The 22,123-nt window shown below is 38.7% G+C and overlaps 1 protein-coding gene and 1 long non-coding RNA gene across 2 annotated transcripts; both read right to left on the bottom strand.

Annotated features, from left to right (window-relative positions):
- Nucleotides 1-5,516: 5,516 nt before the first annotated feature.
- LOC108068527 (uncharacterized) lies at nt 5,517-20,972 on the bottom strand. The gene is made up of 2 exons (XM_017158160.3): nt 18,958-20,972; nt 5,517-8,976 (listed from the first exon to the last, which is right to left on the bottom strand). The coding sequence occupies exons 1-2, from the start codon at nt 20,845-20,847 to the stop codon at nt 5,563-5,565; spliced, it is 5,304 nt and encodes a 1,767-aa protein (XP_017013649.2). The 5' UTR covers nt 20,848-20,972; the 3' UTR covers nt 5,517-5,562.
- Nucleotides 14,271-15,797, bottom strand: LOC138912044 (uncharacterized). The gene is made up of 3 exons (XR_011417684.1): nt 15,244-15,797; nt 14,954-15,029; nt 14,271-14,388 (listed from the first exon to the last, which is right to left on the bottom strand). It is a non-coding gene; the product is annotated as an uncharacterized lncRNA (long non-coding RNA).
- Nucleotides 20,973-22,123: the final 1,151 nt, after the last annotated feature.

Below are 22,123 nucleotides of genomic sequence, written 5' to 3' on the forward strand. Positions count from 1 at the left end.
AAACAAAAAAACATGTTCAATCATGATTTTTTTTTGAATATACGTTTATATTATGTACTCCTCCCTATATACATATGCAGGCGTTGTGAGTCTTGTATATTGTGAATGTTAAAGGTTATGTATTTATTATTATGTATTTGCGCTTGGATTTCTTATCTAACCAAAGCCAAATGTTGTTGTAAATTTGGACTACGGGACTGCGGAAGATTGGGAATGTAGAAATTATGATTAGTTAATATTTTATCTTTATGAAAAAAACTTACAATTTTTACTTGTCCGTCGTGAGAATCGAACCCGGGTCTCCCGCGCGAGGAGCGAATGGCCTACATACTGGGCCATTGTAGCACTTAAACTTGCTGTGGCAAACCGAGCATAATATGTAAAGGGTGAAGCGGACAACACATTTGAATACTAATTGCATAATTTTGACCATTCGCGTTTTACTTATTTACATACGTATATACATATGTATATATTTATGCTAACGCAATTTATATTATGTGTAGTATATAGAAAATAGCTGAATATAAACCTAATTATTTTTAGTTTACTGCTTGCCATCAATAAAAAAAGGAATAAAAAAAAAGTAAAAAAATAAATTTTAAAAAAAACTTAAAAAAAAACAAAAAAAAAAAGGTAAAAAATAGTTTGCTCTGGGACTCGAACCAGGGTCGATTCGATTTCTAACCAAGCGCTTTAACCGTCTGCGCTACAAGTACAGCCGCCCGGCAGCTGACAAGCTCTGGCATTGAACATTTTAGTGTGCCAGAGCATGTGAAAACAACTATTTCTATTTTTTAGAAAAACTTTCTACTTTTTAGAAAATGTTTCTATTATTTAGGGTTAGCTTAATTTTAGGGTTAGGGCACTCATTTTTAGAAAAAGTGTTGCCAAAATATTTTATTATTTTCGTTTGCCTTTCTATTTTTCAGAAAATTATTTCTAATTTTAAGGGCATTTTTTCTAGATTTTAGGGTGATTTTAGTTCATGGTAACCATTTTCTACATTTAAGAAATACTTCCTGGATTTAAGGAAAACTTTCTTGACTTAAGAAAAATTTCCTTAGAATTAGAAATAACTTTCTTGAATTTAGAAAAAAGAAATTTTAATGGCGATTTTCTAAAATTTAGGGCTAAATTTATTTTGAGTGATAGCTCCCTTTGATTTCATGAGCCATTCGATCTATCTATGCTTTTCAAGTCATGACTCCTATGAAACATGGCTCATACTATTCAAGGATTTTATATCATACAAAAATATTTATACTGCCTTTACAAAAATAACAAGAGAGAACGCTATAGTCGGGTTGGTGTCCCGACTATCTAATACCCGTCACTCAGCTAAAGGGAGTGCGAACGCTGTAATCGGGTTGGTGTCCCGACTATCTAATATTCGAACCTCAGCTAAAGGGAGTGCGAGGGAGATGGATATATACATTTTAATTGCGTATACCTTTTTATTGAATGGTCCGATTTGAAAAATGTCTTCTACATTTCGATAGGTATAAATATTCACAACAAAATTGCATTTATACTTCTCGGAAATTTTTAAAGATGTGGGCGCAGGACACATTTTAAAATCGTTAATGGGCGATTGTGGGCGTTAGAGGGGGCGTGGCGCTCGGCTGAAATAAACTTGCGCTGCGTAGGAGGCCTAAAAATATGTGTGGAAAATCTTAACCTTCTAGCTTTTGTAGTTTCCGAGATCTCAGCGTTCATACGGACAGACAGACGGACAGGCGGACATGGCTAGATCGACTCGGCTAGTGACCCTGATCAAGAATATATATACTTCATGGGGTCGGAAACGCTTCCTTCTAGCTGTTACATACTTTTGCACGAATACACACAAAACAAGAAGGGAAGCTACCTTCGGCCAGCCGAAGCTTATATACCCTTGTAGATTAAAAAATGCTTCCTCGGTGCAGTTCCAGATTTCAGATTCAGCGTTTCTATTTATTTAAATTTTGTTTTTAAGTAGTCAAGAATCAAAACGCCTACTTCCTACAAAGTTACAACGAATTTTCTTATATTTGTTTGAATATTCCTATGGGAGCCTTAAGATATAGTGGTCCGATCCGGCTCGCTCCGACATATGTACTACCTGCAATAGAAAGAAGACTTTCGGGAAAGTTTCATCGCGATAGCTTTAAAACTGAGAGACTAGTTCGCATAGAAACGGACAGACAGACAGACGGACATGGCTAGATGGACTCGGCTATTGGTGCTGATCAAGAATATATATACTTTCTGTGGTCGGAAACGTCTCCTTCACTGCGTTGCAAACATCTGATTGAAATTATAATACCCTCTACCCTCGGGACGAAACTTTCGCAAAAGTCTTCTTTCTATTGCAGGTAGTATATATGTCGGAACCGACCGGATCGGACAACTATATCTTATAGCTCCCATAGGAAGGATCGGAAAAAAAAACTTTAAAAAATTCTAGCTTCGGTGTTTTTTGAAATATTACCTTCGACTTTTGGGGATGATATTTTTTAAATATTTCTGAATTTCGAATTAATTATTTAAAAAATCGGACTACTATATCATATAGCTGCCATATGAACGATCGGAAAATTAATGGAAAAGTAATAGGAAATAAATTCTAGCTTCTTTGGTTTTTATTGTATTATCTTCTACTCTAGGATATGACTCTTTTTAAATATTTCCGAATTTCAATTTTAATTTGATCAAAATCGGACGACTATATCATATTACGATCGGAAAATTAATGAGAAATAATAGAAAATTGAACATTTTTGCGATTTGTTAATTAACAGGAATGATCTGCAAGGGTATATAAGCTTCGGCTGGCCGAAGCTAGCTTCCTTTCTTGTTACAGTTGATTTTACCAAGTTTTTTTTTTGTGTGTACAATATACCCTTTTACTCTACGAGTAACGGGTATAAAAATATAGTTATTTCTGTGATTAACAGATTAGAGATATTTTTGACCTGAGTCATGACTCTAAGGAAGTCATGAGTCATAGGGAGTCATGAGCTATTGGAATCATGAGGTTGTAGATCAGATCAAGTGGATCACGTTAGCCAGGCCATGAGCTGAGACATTCAGATGCAAAAAATTTTCCGACATGAGCTACTCGAACCTTTTTTGAAAATGTGAGTCAAAGGGCCCTATAAGTCTATTTACACTGGGGTGGAGTTATGGAGTTATGGGGTTATTGGCATAAGCCTGTTTTTTTTACATAGGATGTGTATAGGCAACTAGATGTGGGCAGGTAGATGTACTTTTAGGGTCTTTGGTATTTCGGAGTATTTTTTTGTATATTTCGGTATATTTTGTATTTATTTCCTATCGTTGAAGGTCCATCCCTAGTCAAATAAACAACACAAGCAACAAACACTAGATGTCATTACTCGATATTTGGAGTTAACCAAGTAAAAACACTTTTTTGGAGTAATCGGGTTATTGGCTCACTCGATAGGTTACCCCACACAGTGTGACTAGACTATATGACTCCACTCATGCAGGGCTCTAGTATGTACATTTCGGCTACATTGGTGATACTGTTGTTGCTTACGCTTAAAATACTGTGATTAATATACTGTTCTTCTTGAAAAGTTAAACTGATACATGACTAACATTTCTATCTTTTTCTTGCTTAGATCTACAATCTGATGCCAGATGTCCATATTTCTTGCAGATATGGCACTTGCAGTCCTTGTATTTGCAGTCCACCGATTTATGGTTCCGCCATCCGCAATGTTTGCACGGCATTTTCTTATTGGTATCTGCCTGATTCTCTGTCTTGTTGTTGTTTTGGTTGCCGCCTTTCCGTTTATTGCGGCTTCGGTTGACCTAGTGTACAGCGTCTGGAGATTGCTCCTGATGAATATGTTCTCTAGTCGGCCCTTTTGCTGCAAATATACTATATTTATACCTATCGAAATGTAGAAGACATTTACCAAATCGGACCATTAATTAAAAAGTTATACGCAATCAAAATTGTTTATATATCTATCTCCCTCGAACTCCCTTTATCTAAACGATTATTAGTCGGGACACCAACCCGAGTACAGCGTTCGCACTCCCTTTAGCTGAGTGACGGGTATTAGATAGTCGAGACACCAACCCGAATTTAACAAAAAAAATAGCATCGCCATATCTTCGCTTCTGTCAAATGGATTTTTTTTTAAACTTTTTTAAATGTTGTAATATTGTCATAAAAATTGGATATCGTTTGAGACAGTGAAGAAAATCTCGATACGTTTCACAAAGAATCACTCATATATAATCTAGCCATATCCGTCTGTCTGTGTGGATGAACCTATGATCTCGAAACCTTTAAAGCTAGAGGATTGTCATTAAGCCAGCAGATTCTAGGGGTTCCTAAGCAGCGTAAGTTTGCTTCATCAAGATGCCACGCCCCTCTGACGTCTACAAAACGCAAAAAACTGTGGCGTATAAACAGCATCATTTCCGTGCCATAGATGGCGGATGGGGCTGGAAAAAAGATCCCAGTTCTAAAACTTATTACTTATTTAACTACTAGTCCTTTATGACTCTAATTCGCAATATGCTAATCCATAATCTATATTTGTTTAAGTTGGTCGCGCGAAAAGCATACAGGGAGGCAAATTTATATTACAGTTGTTAACCTAAGTAACGGGTATTTAATAGTCGAGGCACTCGACTATAGCGTTCTCTCTTGTTGATTTTATGTTGTGTGGGAAACTCAACTTGAACACAAATACTTTCTATTAATTATACAGGGGTGGTCAAAAGTATTTTCACAAATGTTAATGTTAACTGTACTTATATTTTGAACTTATAATATAAACTTTTGGCACCTATAGAAAGAGCACTTCAATTCCGTTTAAATGACACAAAAATTTTCTTAACCCATTAAGACCCCTTTGAAAAGTGAGCAAATTTTGCGAAAGTCAAATTTTCAACTTTTTTCCTGGGGCTTAAAACAAAAATGTTTTGATGCAAAGTTGTTCCCCAATCAAAATTAATAATAACTGCAAAAAAAAATTTTTCAAAATATTTTTCCTTGTATTTTTTATGATTTTTTGAATGGAGACCTCTCAGTAAAATTTTGTATGAAAAGGAAAAAAAAGCGGCAAAAATAGCTATTTTCAAAAAATCATAAAAAATACAAGGAAAAATATTTTGAAAAATTTTTTTTGCAGTTATTATTAATTTTGATTGGGGAACAACTTTGCATCAAAACATTTTTGTTTTAAGCCCCAGGAAAAATATTTTGAAAAATTTTTTTTTGCAGTTATTATTAATTTTGATTGGGGAACATCTTTGCATCAAAACAACGGAATTGAAGTGCTCTTTCCATAGGTGCCAAAATGTTTATATTATAGGTTCAAAATATGAGTACAAGTAACATTCAAATTTGTGAAAATACTTTTGACTACAGTTGTATAACAAAATTAAATTTAGGAGCATTAACTAAATTAAGTAAATAAATAATCAGTTAAATTGTTCAATTTGCTTTTTTTAGTGTATAATTAAATCATACGAAAGTTATTTAACTTGAAATTTAATTTATTAAAGGGACGTAAAACGATTAAACTGGAATCCCTAGATAACATTCTCATACATCTTCGGGTTTCTCTGGATGTTTTCCTCCATAATCTTCTTGTGCATTGTCTCCCAAGTCTCCAGCCTGGCAAGGACATCTGGTAGGACTTCGCGTACTTTCAAGCGATTGAACTCGGGGCCGTCACGCAGATCTACGTTAGTCCTAAAGTTATAATTGGGCGTGTAGCCGTTGATTTTCAGGAAATGGTCAAAATAGAAGGGAACGATCTGCTCCTGCATGTTGTCAACTGTCAGCAAGGAGGTGTGGGTAATTTGGTCGCCAGTGTAACCGTCCTCCCTAAAGGCGCGCACAAAGTTCTTAGTGTTTTCAGAGATTACTAGCACTTCCTTTTCCTCTGGAATGACCCTCTTCTTGAGGTAGAGCCTCGGCAGGGGACCCTCGCGCTTCGGCTTCTTAAAGGGCGGCTCCAGGTTGCGGCGCACCTTCTTCATCTCCATGTCAATGCGACGCTCCACCTGATAGGCCTGGTGAGAGAGCTTTTCTCTGTAGCGGCGACCTTTACGCAGGGTAGCCTCCACGGCCCGGACCTTCTCAATGTCCATGTGCTCAAACTTGGAAAGAATTTCCATGACCACATCGCTAATGGCGGCCACCATGTCAGCAGCACACGGCAAGACATCACTGGTGCCGCGAACCGAGTCTGGAACCACGCGGCGCCATACCTCGGCCAATACAGCGCGGTGCTTGTTAAAGTCCTCATCCGCAATCGTCTCCTCGATGGGCCGTCCAAGATATTGGTGGACCCGCTCCTCCATCTCCTTGGCACGGTCTTCCATAAAGAATTTCTTTGCCGACTTGCGAGCAACGTACTCTTGCTTCTCCTTTAGGTCCTTGGTGCACCAATCGATAAAGGTCTCCTGTCGGCCTTGTAACTCGGTGTGAATAGATAACGTGAAGTGCATTTCCAGAAGCAACATAAAGGTCTTGTTTTTCAGGCTCTCGACGCCCTGCAAGAAGGACTCTGCGTCGGGGAAGACCTGCAGGATTGGGTGGACCTTTTGCATGTAGACGTCGTAGTAGAAGGTGCGGATGGCCCAGGCATCGTCCTTGTCCCGAACGCGAATGTTGACTATGGTTCGCTTCGCGATCGAGACGTCGTAAGGCTCCAGTTCCAAGTCCTCCTCGTCGACTTCCTCCGCAGCTTGCTCCTCGTCGTCCTCGCTTTTCGGACTCCCGCGACGCTTACTTTTGGGAACCAGATGTATCCAGTCGTGCTCCGATCTCCAGTCCTGGTCACCCATCAGATAGTGGAAGTTCTGCAGCATAATGCATCGGATCCAGTGGCCCTCGATAAACACAATGTCCATGTTGAGCATCATCAGCTCCCGCTCTAGGTCCCGGTACTCTTGCTTGAGCTTGTCGGTGGTCTCGTAGTACGACTTCACCTGGTACACCATCGTCATGGCCGCGTTGTACTCCTTCTTCTTCCACTTGGCGAACAATGCCTCGTACAAATTCTTGGTGTTCTTCATGTCCACCCAGTGGCGCTCGTTCATGCGATCGTAAATCTTAGTGCGCACCATTTGCCCTTGTATGAGCAGGGATTCGTACTTCAGACGCATGGCGTCCTTGAGCAACTGAATGCTGGTTTTGAATTTAAAGGACTTAATGGTGGCGCGACTCTTTAGCTCCTCAATGTAGTTCTCGTCGAGATCAGTGATGACTGCCCCATAGTACTTGCGGTTCCCGGGCCCAAGCAGCGTCTTACGGACGTCCGGCACCGGCACTTCCAGTCGCAGGCGCAGGCTATTTCGCAGTCGAGTACTGAAGGTAAAAAACGTATCCTTGGGTCCCAGCATATCGGCCTGCTCCTTGTGCTGACCGGAAAAAGGCAGCATGCGGTAGGGATCCTCGTCCTCGGCATTCACGTCAATAACCGCCGCGTGAAAGCGCGCCCGCCGCATCTCTTCGAAAGGCACCAGTGGCTTCCGTATATAATCCAGGGGCAACTTAGTTTTGTCCTCGATCACCATGTAGCTGCCGCTGTCGTTCGACAGGTCAGTGCACTCGGAGCTGCTCAATGAGGTAAGGCAGTTCTCAATGCTCCGAAGGTCCTCCTCCAGGTCCGCGACCACTGCGCGGCGGTCCACTAATAGGCGCTCTTCACCGGGCTCAATGTCCTTGGTCTCGTAAATGGCCTCGCGGGTCTCACGCAGTAGATCCAAATACTGTTTTCGGCCCGGAAAGTCTAGTTTAGCCAACTCCTCGGGGTCCCGCGAGTGGAAAACGAAGTCGTATGGCCGGCAAAGGTCGGGCACTATTTCGCCGGCAGCCTCTTTATTGTCAGTTCGGGTGGCGGACAAATGCTCTGAAATCATCTGGCCAAAGTCGTAGCTGGGCATGGTAAGATCCTTGTTCACATATTTGCTGCTGGGCGGGTTAGCCCTCTCAAATTTGACCACCGGTTCCCGGACCTTTTTCGCCACCTTCGTAATTTCGGGAAGAACGGTCTTCGGCTGATACTGAACGTGCACATTTTTTACTTGAGTCGGCGCCCAATGGTCATGGTGGTGTCTAGCCTCAAATATTTCTGTATACGGGCGCTTTTTGGTCCTAACATTGGCAAAACGCAGCTTTTCTGGTTCCGGTTGCTCCAGGAGCGGCAGTGGGGAATTCTGAAGCACCTCATTGAAAATCGCCGATGGAACGCGCTCAGTTGCGTAATCGCGCCTTCGCCTGGGGTGTATCGTCAGGGTCTTCTCCCTCTCCTTGGGTGCCGGCATATTTCCGCGCCATCGTGCCGGTTGCAGTGGTTGGGGGAGGATATCTTCCTGCCCAGCAGAGGCGCGACGGAAGCGGAAACAGCTAGAGTTTCCAGTGATGCGAGTGAAGCCCGGCGTCGGCGATTGGGGGATTTTTGTAAGTCCCGTTGCCGGTCGGTCGCAACCGCCCTCCTGTCGCTGGTGTCCCTCGCCCTCATTGTAGGGAGGTTCTGGAGTCGGCACCCAGTCGACATCCAGCTCCTCCTCGACCTCCAGGCAAGGATCTGTCGCTCTCAGCTGCTCCTTTTCAATGCAGGGCAGGCCGAGCAGTTGCATGCGGGCGAGTTTCTTTTTGTGGCGCTTGGATTTGTCCAGCTGTTGCTTCAGATCGAGATATTCCAGCGTGGTGTTTACCTTGGTGGCGTCGAGCACCTCCATCTCCTCCACCGGCACGCGATCGTCGGGAACAAGTACTTTTTCGGGAAAAACATACCGAATGAGATTGAACTTCTTGACATTGTACGCTGGCTTGGGTTTGACAATTTTCAAGTTTTTGCGTAGTCGACGGTGATAGTGCAGGCCAAGTCGCTGATCTATGAATTCCTTGACTGCACTTTGGCGTTCGCGCCTTCTCACGAGCAACGGCTCGGGTGGAAATAGGTCCAAGTTTGGGTCGTCGGGGTCAAGAACCTATAAGCAAAATTGAACGCCGACAATTAAATACCAGGACATTTTTGAATTTAACCTTTCTTTTGCAAATGTTGGATTATTAAGTATATAAAAATAAAATGTTATCCAAAGATATTGACAAATCGGGACGTGGCAGACAGTCTTTCTGCGCGCCTCCGAAAAAAGGCTTACTCTTTTACATTTTTCAAAAGTTTGCAACGAAATTGAATATCCTAAATGTTTCTCTATCACACAAAAAGAAAAACTTGGTAAAATCAACTATAATAATTGTCAAACAGGCCCCAACCAGCAAAATTGTCAATTCTACTAAGTAAATAGTTATTTCACAACAAAACAAGAAAGGAAGCTAGCTTCGGCAAGCCGAAGCTTATATACCCTTGCAGATTATTCCTATTAATTTACAAATTTACAAATATTATTTTACATTAATTTTTCGATCGTTTCTATGGCAGCTATATGATATAGTAGTTCGATCTTTTTATACCCTTGTAGAGGGTATTATAAATTCAGTCAGATGTTTGCAACGCAGTGAAGGAGACGTTTCCGACCACATAAAGTATATATATTCTTGATCAGCACCAATATCCGAGTCTATCTAGCCATGTCCGTCTGTCTGTCTGTCTGTCCGTTTCTATGCGAACTAGTCTCTCAGTTTTAAAGCTATCGCGATGAAACTTTCCCGAAAGTCTTCTTTCTATTGCAGGTAGTACATATGTCGGAGCGAGCCGGATCGGACCATATATCTTAAGGCTCCCATAGGAATATTCAAACAAATATAAGAAAATTCGTTGTAACTTTGTAGGAAGTAGGCGTTTTGATTCTTGACTACTTAAAAACAAAATTTAAATAAATAGAAACGCTGAATCTGGAATCTCTGGAACTGCACCGAGTGAGCATTACTTTATCTGCAAGGGTATATAAGCTTCGCCTGGCCGAAGGTAGCTTCCTTTCTTGTTAAAATTAAAATCGAAATTCGGAAATATTTTAAAATAGTCATATCCCAGAGTAGAAGAGAATGTAATAAAAATCAACATAGATATAATTTGTTTTCCTATTAATTTCCATTTAATTTTTCGACCGTTCCTATGGCAGCTATATGATATAGTGATCCGATTTTTAAAATATTTAATTCGAAATTCAGAAATATATAAAAAATAATATTCCCAAGAGTAGAAGGTAATACTTGAAAAAACACCGATGCTAGAATTTTTTTAACGTTTCCTTCCTATGGGAGCTATAAGATATAGTTGTCAAATCCGGTCGGTTCCGACATATATACTACCTGCAATTGAAAGAAGACTTTTGGGAAAGTTTCATCCCGATAGCTTAAAAACTGAGAGACTAGTTTGCGTAGAAACAGACGGACTGATCAAGAATATATATACTTTATGGGGTCGGAAACGTCTCCTTCGCTGCGTTGCAAACTTCTGACTGAAATCATAATACCCTATGCAAGGGTATAAAAATACACACAATTAGCAAAGACACACACCCAAAACAAAAACAAAATCACGTACCTATTTTAATAGTTACGTAACTATCTTTGTTGGTCAATTTTACCAACTAAAATGAGATGCTTTCGGAAATGTGACTATAATAAAGTGAACTTAATGATTTCGCAATATAATTGGAAAGATCTTTACAACTGTGTGGACATCGAAAGTGCACTCAGGAAAAAATCGCCCTTAATTTTAGAAAATCGCCCGTGATTTTAAAACGCCATTGAACTAAGAAAATTTTTCTTGATAATAGAAAAAATTTCTCAAGTTTATGGAAATTTGCCATTAATTTTTTCAAAAAATTAATAAGAAGAAGAGTCGTTGAATTTTTTCGTGGATTAATGACAATATTTTCTTGGAATAATGGCTACATTTTCCGAACTTTTTTCTTGAGTTAATGGCGAAATCGCTTTTGATTCTATAAAGTAACTACCTATTTTTCTGGAAAGTTGTGTTATTTTTTTAGTATTCTAGTATGGTGGCCTAGCTGTTAAAGGCGTCCGGACCCTAAACATTTGTACAAAAGTCGAACCCTGTATGAACGCTATGATCTCGGAAACTACAAAAGCTAGAAGATTGAGATTTTCCACACATATTCTTGGGCTTCCGAAGCAGCGCAAGTTTGTTTCAGCCGACCGCCAAGCCACCCCTCTAACGCCCACAATCGCCCACTAACGATTTTAAAATGTGTCTGGCGCCCACACCTTTAAAGATGTCCGAGAAGTATAAATGCAATTTTTCTGTGTATATTTATACCTATCGAAAGGTAGAAGACATTCAAATCGGACCATGCATTAAAAAGTTATGCGCAATCAAAAAAAGTTTATATATCCTCGCACTCCCTTTAGCTAAGTGAGATAGTCGGGACACCAACCCGACTATAGCGTTCTCTCTTGTTTTTTTTTAAGTTTTTTTTTTTTCGTATAAAATATTTTTAGTTTGGGGTTTCATTCACTGAATTGTTAAAACCGTTGTTAACAAGAATTAATTAAATTAATTGTAATTGGTATACCAATAATACGACCTTTAACACTTCAAGCATCTTAAGCCATTGCATTGCAAGAAGCACGCGTGGCCGAGTGGGTAAGATGTCTTTCTATGATGTGAACGGTCGCGGGTTCGAGTTCAGGTCAAGGTAAGAATTTTTCCTTAAATCTTTTACATGTTTACATAAAGTTTATTTTGTACTTAAAATGCATTGTAATTAATAAACATTTATAATAAATTTAAATTTAAATTTAAATTAAATAAATAAAAATGTTCCCTATTTTCACGATATGATGGTCATTAAAACCAGAAAGGGTTCCTCTTAGTTAACAAACCTAAATGCAAAAGCGATACAAAAAATCAGTCGGACAAAATTAAAAAAAAAAATTTATAAACAAAAATACTTTTATTTTTCTATTTTCAAGTGAATTTTTTTTTAATTTTAGGGTTTTTGCCGTAAAATTCAGAAAAATAGCTAATAATGTGCAACTGAAATTTTCTATAGCGTTCTAAACACTTTTTTAATGATTGCGTTCCTGATAGGCTTCCTTTAAAGCCGAACAGGCCTTCATTGGTTTACAAACGCGCTTCAAAGACTTAAAAATCTTAAAACACACACATAAAAAGTATAAAAAATCCGGTAGGCCATCCGATTTTTCTTAACATGTGGTGGCTCGATCTGATTTTAATGTTCTTAACAGTCATTGCTATTCTATGTATTTAAATCGTTGTAAATTTGAATTTACAAATGATCCGAAGCAGTTTTATAACTTTGTTAACGCCAAGCGTAAGTCATCAGCTTTGCCTTCATCGGTTCGTTTTAACTGAATGGAGGCATCGACAGATTCTGAAATTGCTGATTTATTTGCCGACTTTTTCCAAACTACTTATAGCTCCTCTTCATGGTCAAAATCAAACTACCCTAATCCCTTAAATAAGACAAATTTAGGGTGTTCAATTGCGTTGCAAACTTTGTAAACTGTAAAAGTGTAAATCAATTCCAACAACAATTTCTATACAAAATAGTTTTCAAAAGTAGGCCTTTAAAACTATTTTGTATAGACATTGTTGTTGGAATTGATTTACATTTTTACACTTTACAAAGTTTGCAACGCAATTGAACACCCTAATTGTATTTTTATACCCTTGCAGAGGGTATTATGATTTCAGTCAGAAGTTTGCAACGCAGTGAAGGAGACATTTCCGACCCCATAAAGTATATATATTCTTGATCAGCATCACAAGACGAGTCGATCTAGCCATGTCCGTCTGTCCGTCCGTTTCTACGCAAACTAGTCTCTCAGTTTTAAAGCTATCGGGATGAAACTTTCGTAAAAGTCGTATTTCTATTGCAGGTAGTATATATGTCGGAAACAACCGGATCGGACAACTAGATCTTATAGCTCCCATAGGAAGGATCAAAAAAAAATAAACGTAAAAAAATTCTAGCTCCGGTGTTTTTTGAAATTTTACCTTCTACTCTTGGAAATATTTTTTTTTATATATTTCTGAATTTCGGTTTTTTTGTTTTTTAAATCGGATCACAATATCATATAGCTGCCATAGGAACGGTCGAAAAATTAAATTAAAATTAAAAATTAAAAAAATTAAAATTAAAATTAAATTAATAATAAAAAAATTATATCTTTGTTGGTTTTTATAACATTCCCTTCTACTCTGGGATATGACTATTTTGAAATATTTCCGAATTTCGATTTTAATTTTTAAAAGATCGAACTACTATATCATATAGCTGTGATAGAAACGATCGAAAAATTAAAGTGAAATAATAAGAAATTTAACATTTTTGCGATTTGTAAATTAATAGAATGATCTGCAAGGGTATATAAGCTTCGGCTTGCCGAAGCTAGCTTCCTTTCTTTTTCCCCTATAATTACCGAAAGTTCTCTCTTAAGAGATTTAGCAACAACAACGCCAACTTATTCTCCCGGTCCTGACGGACTTCCTGGTTATGTGCTTAAGTTTTGTGCATCAACCATTTGCAAACCTATTCTTAAACTCTTTCATTTGCCTATTTCATCATCAGTTTTTCCAACTATCTGGAAGGACTCTTTTATTATTCCACTTCACAAAAAGGGTGCGAAGGCGGATGCCCAGAATTATAAAGGTATTTCTAAACTGTCGGCAATTCCAAAAGCCTTTGAACGTCTCATCACATCCCATTTACAACATTTATGTTCCTCGCTAATATCACCGTGTCAGCATGGTTTCGTTAAGCGAAGATCGACTACCACCAACCTACTTGAATTGCCATCTATTGTAATTAATGGATTTAACAATAAAATGCAGACCGACGGTATATATACACTCATAAAAAAAATCGAAGAATTTCCTTAAAATCTAGAAAATTCTTTCTTGAATTTTTGCCAAAGGCGACCTCACCTTTGTTTCAAGAAATGGTTTTTTTGAAAGGCACCATTAAAACAAGAAAAAATATTTCTTGTTTCAAGAAATTAAATTTCTTAAAACAAGAAAGGGTTTTTTAGAAAGCCACCATTAAAACAAGAAAAAATATTTCTTAAAACAAGAAAGGCGATTCTTGTTTCAAAGGTGGTTTGTTTCTTGTTTCAAGAAATTAAATTTCTTAAAACAAGAAAGGGTTTTTTAGAAAGGCACCTTTTAAACAAGAAAAATTCTTTCTTGCTTAAATTTCCTTTCAAGAAATTTTATTTCTTGATTTAAGAAATAATATTTCTTGAAAGGAAGTTTTATATTAACACTGAAACCCTAAAAATAAAATGTAACTAGGTTTTTTCTTTTGCATATTATATTTATTTACATTTAAAACATTTAACACTTAACATTTAAACATTTTTAAATAGCACATTTTTGACTCAAGAAAACATTATTATAACCAAATATGTAGTTGCAGGCATAAAAAATTATTTTCTTCGGCTTTCCTCATCTGGAAAAAAGAGTTATTGGGATATCAATGATTTGTTTTTAGATAATAATAGATAGATGTTTTTAGATAATAGATAATAATGTAATGTTAATAATAGCCAAAATACAAACACGTTGGTCAGACGACCGAGAGAGGAGCAAGACAGGTAGAAAATGAAGATGGAAGGGTTGAAAATCGAATTTCAGAGAGAGAGGTGTATGTACGTGTCTCTCCCGTGCCTCTCTCTCTGAAATTCGATTTTCAACCCTTCCATCTTCATTTTCTACCTGTCTTGCTCCTCTCTCGGTCGTCTGACCAACGTGTTTGTATTTTGGCTATTATTAACATTACATTATTTACATACAGTCCTTTGCGCGAAGGGAGACCGAATGTAAGCAGGGCAGATCATGTCAATTTTAAGAAGGAGAAGAGAGAACATCGCGACGCGTAGGTCAAGCGAGCGAGAGAGAGGAGCAGAATATGAAAGGGTTGAAAATCGGGTTTCAGATCGGGTGAGCCGCGTACATGCATAGATATTTACATGCATACATAAGTATGTCAAACAAATACAACATATTTTTCTTACCTTAGAAGGTTTTAAAACAAAATTACAGCTTCGCCAAACAAATTATTTGGCTGATGCAACTGCAGGTATTTTCACTCTGAAAAATAAATAAAATGCGAGTAATAAGATATAGTTATTATAGAACTCTACACCCACAAATTTATATACAAATGTATGTATGTACGTAGCTCTTAGCTAAAAAACAATTCACCTAAATTGGTATACGCTTGGTAAAGAGATTTGAAATTTATCCTTTAATTACATACATACAATTGTACGCGCGCTATACAAAAAATTATATATTTACATACCTTTGAATATTTGGAAAAAGGCTTCACCTCTTATCCGCTTTAAAATCACGTCCATCACTTACGAATTTTTTTCACAACTGACGCTCGGGGGCTCAGAGAAGTCGGTAGCCGGGTAGTCGTCGGGCCGAGAAGGCCCTTCGTCCCACTTCGTTTTTCTTGTCGTTAACATTCGGCAGACGAAGGAAGTCAATGGCTACTTTTCTATATTCTAGGGTCATTTCATTCATATATTCAAAGGTGATTTTGCCCTTAAATACGTACAAAAATGTTTTGGCTCATTTTTCTATTTTTAAGAAAAATTCTTTCTTGATTTTTTTCCATCAAAAAAAGGTTTTCTGTATTCAAAGGCAAATTTTCTAATAACAAGAAATTTTTTTTCTATTTTCAAAGGTAGGCCGATTCAATGGCGAGATTTCCAAAATTTAGAAATTAATTTTTATGAGTGTACAGATTTCAGTAAAGCCTTTGACTTCGTTAACCACTCTCTTCTTTTATTCAAACTAGACTTGCTTGGGTTTCCATGTAATCTTTTAACTTGGATTTCAAGTTATTTAAATGGGAGGACTTAGAAGGTTATATTTATGGGGCAATTTCGTCAGCATTTTTTCAAAGCTATTTTTTGTCCATCTTGAGACATGTTATCATATTTCTATTTCTATTGTTGAATGCGGTTAGCACCAAGCTTTAAAATGTGACATTTCCCTTTTTTTAATTACCTTGGTAATTTATAAACAATTAAAAAGTAAAACCAATATACTGGGACAATTCCGCCACATAGGGGGGTAAAATCGGCACACCACTGGGGCAAATTCGTCACCTGTAAAAATGTAGGGAATTTAACGCCTGTAAATATGCTACACTGATCAAGCGTAGATTTTTTGGTAACGTCCTATATTTGCTGCTGCTGCCGGTAGTCCGTTCATTAGCCAGCTCGTCTGTATTTAAAATAGGTGCGAATTTACCGCAAGCATAGGGTGGAGAAATTTCCCCACACAGTTATTTTTTAGAAATAACTATTTTTCTTCCGAAATTAAGGGAGAAATTAAAAATCACTTACGCAGAAATGCACATTATAGCACTGTGTATTATAAAAAAAAAACCTGTATCTTATCCCTTTTTAATTGTGGCATACAGAAAAAATTTCGTCGAGAGCTAAATGTAGCTTTTGAACTATGAAAACGCATTTAATATTATAGCTTAATTATCTTGGCCTACCGTGCAAAAGAAATGCATTGGTTGTGTCATGCCTTCTTGAAGGCCTAATAAAAAAAAATTATATATTTTTACGTCTTATGGATTCCGAGATATTGCAGGTGACGAAATTGCCCCAGTGACGAAATTGCCCCACTCTCCCCTTATAATGTATGCTGATGATGTTAAGCTTTGTTTGACATACAATAATATAGAGTCTGGTTTCGGCTTACAATCAAACATTGATAATTTTTAAGGGGCTGTCCATATATTACGTAAACACAATTTCGGCGATTTTTGCCCCCCCCCCCCCCATGTCACCAATTCTTCATACAAAAAAAATTGCACTAGAGTAATCATTTGTTGAACCCCCCAAGTATGGTGTGAGGTTACTTTAATTTTAAATATTATACACAAATAACCATCTTGACCTTAAGAATTCGCGACGGGTCGATAAGCAGTGAAAATTGTGATCATCGTCTTATTTAAAAATCAATTTTTTTTCTTTGGGTAACCTTAAACCTGAACTGATCTACTTGAAACCCATTTGACTTGGGTCGTTTGGGTATTTGGGTAAAATTTTACCCAAACCCAAACGACCCGAAAATGTTGGGGTCGGGTTGGGTAGGTAAATTTTTAAAAGAAAGCCTGACCTACTTGACCTGAAATTTCGTTTGGGTACCCAAATAACCCATTTTGTATACCCATGCCGGGCTCTAATTATTATCCTCTTAATTTACCACAATGTACATCAAACTTTAGTCTGCACGAGCCCTTTCGTATTCTTTGTAATCATTATAACATCCTTTATCATTTAATTTGCATTTCAACTTTTATCCCGGTATTAAAACTAATATATTGGAGCATATCCGTTTTCCTCCTAATTACAGTAAAACTAGTAAAACTTACAAAAAAGTAAGACCAAATTCCTTTCTATCTTGAATTTAACTTCCAAAAGTGAATTGGAAGACGTTTTTTTCCCATTGGTTTTGTTTTTGTAAAATTTGTTCTATCGCCCAAAAGTTACTTCTTCGCGATCGCAACCCTTTTTAGGTAGTCAAATGTGTTCTATCGCCATTCTATCGTCCAGAAGTGCCTCAGAAGTGACTTCTATGCGATAGGTGTATATTTTGTTTTTGTAAAATGTGTTCTATCGTCTTTCTATCGCCTAGAAGTGTCTCAGACAGGGACCGAAAATAACTGTTTTTGTAAATTTTTCTTACCAAAAAAATCATGCACTTAGAAGAGTCGAAAAATTTGTTTAAATACACCATTATTTTTGCTAGCCATTGTAGTTTACAAATCCGTAATAATTTTTATTTTTTTGATTTTTATATAAAGGTCAAAAATAAATAAAAATCTTTAAAAAAAGCCAACCGTGCATATTGTATAACTATATTTTTTTTTAATATATTTTACCCACAAAATCGCCATAAATCAAGTTTGAGTTTTATTTTTGATCACGACGAATAACGGTTATTTGTCAACTTTTATTATAAAACTTAAAAAATAACAGTTATTCTTTGAGTTTTACTTTACGAATCCGAAAATAACTGTTAAAATGTGATTTTTAACATAAAACTCATAACAGTTAGGGTCCCTGGTCTTCTCCACGATCGTGACCCTTTTTGTTTTTGTAAAATGTGTTCTAAAATGTGAATTAAATTTAAATATAAATTGGTAAGTGTGTGAAAAGTAAAGGGCATACTATTTTAATAGATTTGGCTATTAATAATATTGCAGGCCGCAAATACCATCCTTCTCTAATATTAATTTTTATTTTCTTTTGCAGTAATAATATAAATTTCAGGTATTGTTGATAATTTGGCAGTAAGTAAATTGTAATTATAATATATTAAATACTAAATATAAATATTAATAATTATATTTTTATCTTATTTGTTTTGGTTTCCCTTTTTTTTAATATTTATGTTATTTTTATCTTTTTTGTTTTCTTTTTTTAGGAAATATTCATAATGGTTTTTTTTGTTCTTTTTTGTTTTCTTTTCCTTTTTTGTATAGGAAAAATTAATAATTTTCCTTTCATCTTTTTTTTTCATTTCTATTTCTTGTTTATGAAATAAAATACTAAAATAAATATGTATGCAGTTTATTTAAATAAAGAATATTTTTTTTATTTTAAGAAGAAAAGTTTCTAAATATCCAATTTTTCTAGATTTTAGAAAAGTATTTCTGCTTTTCAGAATTTTTTTTTTCTAATTTTTAGTAAATTGCCATCGACTGAGAAGCATGGCGAATTTCTTGATTTAATGGCGATTTCGGGATGTTTTTTTTTTTTTTGAGTGTATGAAAGCTGAGATCTCGGAAACAACAAAAGCTAGAAAGTTGGGATTACCCACACATATTCTCGTGCTTCCTACGCAGCGCAAGTTTATATCAGCCGAGGGCCACGCCCCCTCTAACGCCTACAATCGCCTTAAAGGATTTTAAAAGGTGTCTGGTGTCTGGTTTAAGAGAACGGCCTATGTACGAACGTTAACATCAAAGTCCATAAAAACCCACCTTTATAATGCCGCGCTCTACGTCGAGCTTAATGGGTTCCTTGTGCGGCACCAGCTGGTTGAGCCACTCCTCCCGCGTGAGGCATCCCTTCACCGTTCGCTGGCCCTGCATAATTTGGTGGCGGTGCAGCTTTCCGCGCAGGCCGTCTCCGTGCTTGAAGTGGAATCCACGCAGCTGGAACTTGTCGCCAATCTTGCCCACCTGAAGGTAGTCCTCGTCGTCGCTGCTCTGCTCGCTGGGCGTGGAGCCCACACTGCCCTCGATGCTCTCGTCGCAGCGCAGCTGCTGCTCCGCGTCCGGAAGGTACTTCAGTTTGCCAGTGCGCTCCAGGAAGAACTGCTGGGTCACTCGGGCCTTGTCGCGCCGCACACAGTCCTCGCGGTGCATGATCGCCTTTAGCCTCTCCGTTTCGGTAAGGGTCTTAGGAAAGACCTTGCGCTTCCGGATGATGGGCCTGAGCTCCACGTGCTTGCGGAAGCTGCGCTCGATGGCGTCATCAATGACCGCCACGTCGGCGCGCAGGTCGTCCTCGGCCACCGTCCGCCCCTCGATCTCCTTGACGTCCGCCTCTTGCTTTCGGCGCTCCTGCAGCTGTTCCTCCTCGCGCTGCTTCTTCCGCAGGTAGATGTCCTTGTAGCGGGCAGCCCGGCGCCTGCGCTCCTCCTCGATTTTGAGCTTGTTGGCCGGCTTGTCCGGACTGCGGTACAGGTGGACGAGGCGCGGCGATCGAGGTGGCGACAGCTCCTCCACGGGCGTGTCCTTGATCTTTGTGTTGTAGCGCTGCGGCACTGCCAGCCGCTCCGCCTTCAGCTCGGCCTCGACGTTCACCTTGGTGTTTTTCTTGGCCTTTCGCCGCGCCATGTAGCGCTGAACGCGCCAGAAAGTCAGCGCGTTCTGCTGCTCGATCTCGTCCTGCTCGTACGTCGTCTTGTAGTCCATGCCGTGAAAGTCCAGTCGAAGCGGATTCTGAAGATCGATCACCTCGCAGATGTGCGTATCGGAGGTCTCCGACCCAGTGCTGGCGCACAGATTGTCCCCGTGCTTAACCAACTTGCCAATCAGACTGAACTCTTGCTCCTTCGTCAGCGGAGTGTGGCGGAGCGCTACCGGATTGACCAGGCAGTGCGACTTCCGCGGATCCTGGGTGAGGAAGAACTTTTGGCGGGCAGGCGTCAACTTTGCCAGCTGCTCGTAGTTCTTCGGACACCGGCCAATGCGGGGTCGCGGGGCGCCGGCCACGAAGCTGGCCGGGCACGGGCGCCTCCACTCTTCGCCCTTGAAGTTGGGTGGACGCGTGGAGGGCGCGTGCATTGAGTCAACCAGCTCCCCCGAATCGGGCTCTCCTTCCGAAGACTTTTGCACCTGGTCGCTCTTCTGGCCATTGCCGGCCATCTGGAATTGCTGCTCTGCACTGGTGGTGGAGCAAACATCCTTGCGCGTCTTTACCGTCTCGATGCCGTCTCTAAAATGGGAGTTGCTTGAGCTGGCGAAGTCGCGACCTTTGCCACGGATTACGCCCTTGCCGCACTCATCGCGTTTGTGCAGCTCGGTGCGCTTGATGTTGGCGTCTGGAAACTCGAGATTCTGGACCGTTAGTAGGTTGTTCGAGTCCCGCTGCCCAAAGAAGTCAATGTTCCGAAACTTCTCAATGGTCCTCTCCTCCCGTGTCTTCCTTTCCGGATGCTTTCTCGGTGGGCATTGGCGCTTAGCGCCTGCACTTTCGATTTTCTGCTGCGGTCGATCGATACTGTCCGATAGTTCGGTGGACGTGGCGTGGCCAATGGTTTCGTAGTTCATTTTGTTTTTTGTTAGCGCATGCATTTTCAATGTCCTCCCTACCGTCTCCTGCCTATGGAACCTAGCTTGCAAATCGGTGTTTGGCATCGACATCGCCGAGTTCGTTCAATACTCAGTTAAGAGCATTTATAATATATATAAATATATGTAATTATTTCCAAAGCACAGTTTTGTTTTGAGTCCACAATTAAAATGGAACAATGAAATTTACAGCCATACTTCCCCAGTCCGGTTTTGAAACATGTGGAGCTTGATTTCACAATAAAACTAGTTCTCGCATTTATATCACCTGCTATAATTACATTTTGAATGTTTTTTAATATAGACATCGGTCTTCGCTAAACATCTTTGAAGCAGGGACCGAAAATAATCGTTATTGAAAAATAAAAGTCACCAAGAAGGAAGAGAGCTACATATACAGTGGTGGTCACGAGTTTAGCACACTTTGCTCGCTCATCGTATTTTCGCCATATCTCCTTTCTCGTTAGAGATTTCGACTTTTTGTTTCACCCACCTTCGTGCTGGAGAGGAGATATGGAGAAAATACGATGGGCGAGCAAAGTGTGCTAAACTCGTGACCACCACTGTATGTATGTTCTATATGGGCAATTCCATATTGTCGTTCAAGACATTTGCACACCTTTAAAATTGAACAAAAATATTTTTTAATTTTTAGAATTTTGTGTAAAAATCTTGATTTTATACCACTTTTAGTTTTTAAGATATCGTTAAAAAGCTGCCGTATTCGCTCGGGACAAAAATAGAAGTGGATTTCGGGGAAGGTCATTCAACACCAGATTTGAGCGAATTCTAATATTTGAATGCGATTTCGCTGTGAAATGGTTTTGGTTTTACTCAAAAATTGTTTGCGGTTTTCGTTTTATGCAGTTTCAATCACATTCGTTCGGGACATGTCGCTCGGGACGTTTTTTCTCACCGTTTTGTAAAGTCTATTTCTTTACCTGTATCCCTCAACTGCTGGCTGTTTTGCCCATAACTTAATAGTTTAACATGTAAATGAAGCATTCAGTACAGAAAAATGTCACAAACTAGCATTTGTATTTGATAAATTAACAACAGAAGACAGGTCCATTTTGCCTATTTTGATGGGGTTTGTCATAAAAATAATGTAACTATACTCCACATTTTTAGTTTAGCTCAGGATCTAACTTATATTATAAACTAATATGGCGGAAAAATCATGTGGAAATTTGTTTTATTCAAGTTTTAAGGTTTTTGGCTTGGTGGACTTTTTGGTGGAAGTGCCCATATATATTGCTTCGGACAGATTAAACTAAGTTGTTTGACATCAAAAAATCAACAAACTTTTTGGTAATTCCACGTGAATTTTTGAATTTACCGTGTATTT

This window comes from Drosophila takahashii, chromosome 2L (assembly GCF_030179915.1).
Source record: "Drosophila takahashii strain IR98-3 E-12201 chromosome 2L, DtakHiC1v2, whole genome shotgun sequence".
In the NCBI taxonomy this organism is placed as follows: Eukaryota; Metazoa; Arthropoda; class Insecta; order Diptera; family Drosophilidae; genus Drosophila; species Drosophila takahashii.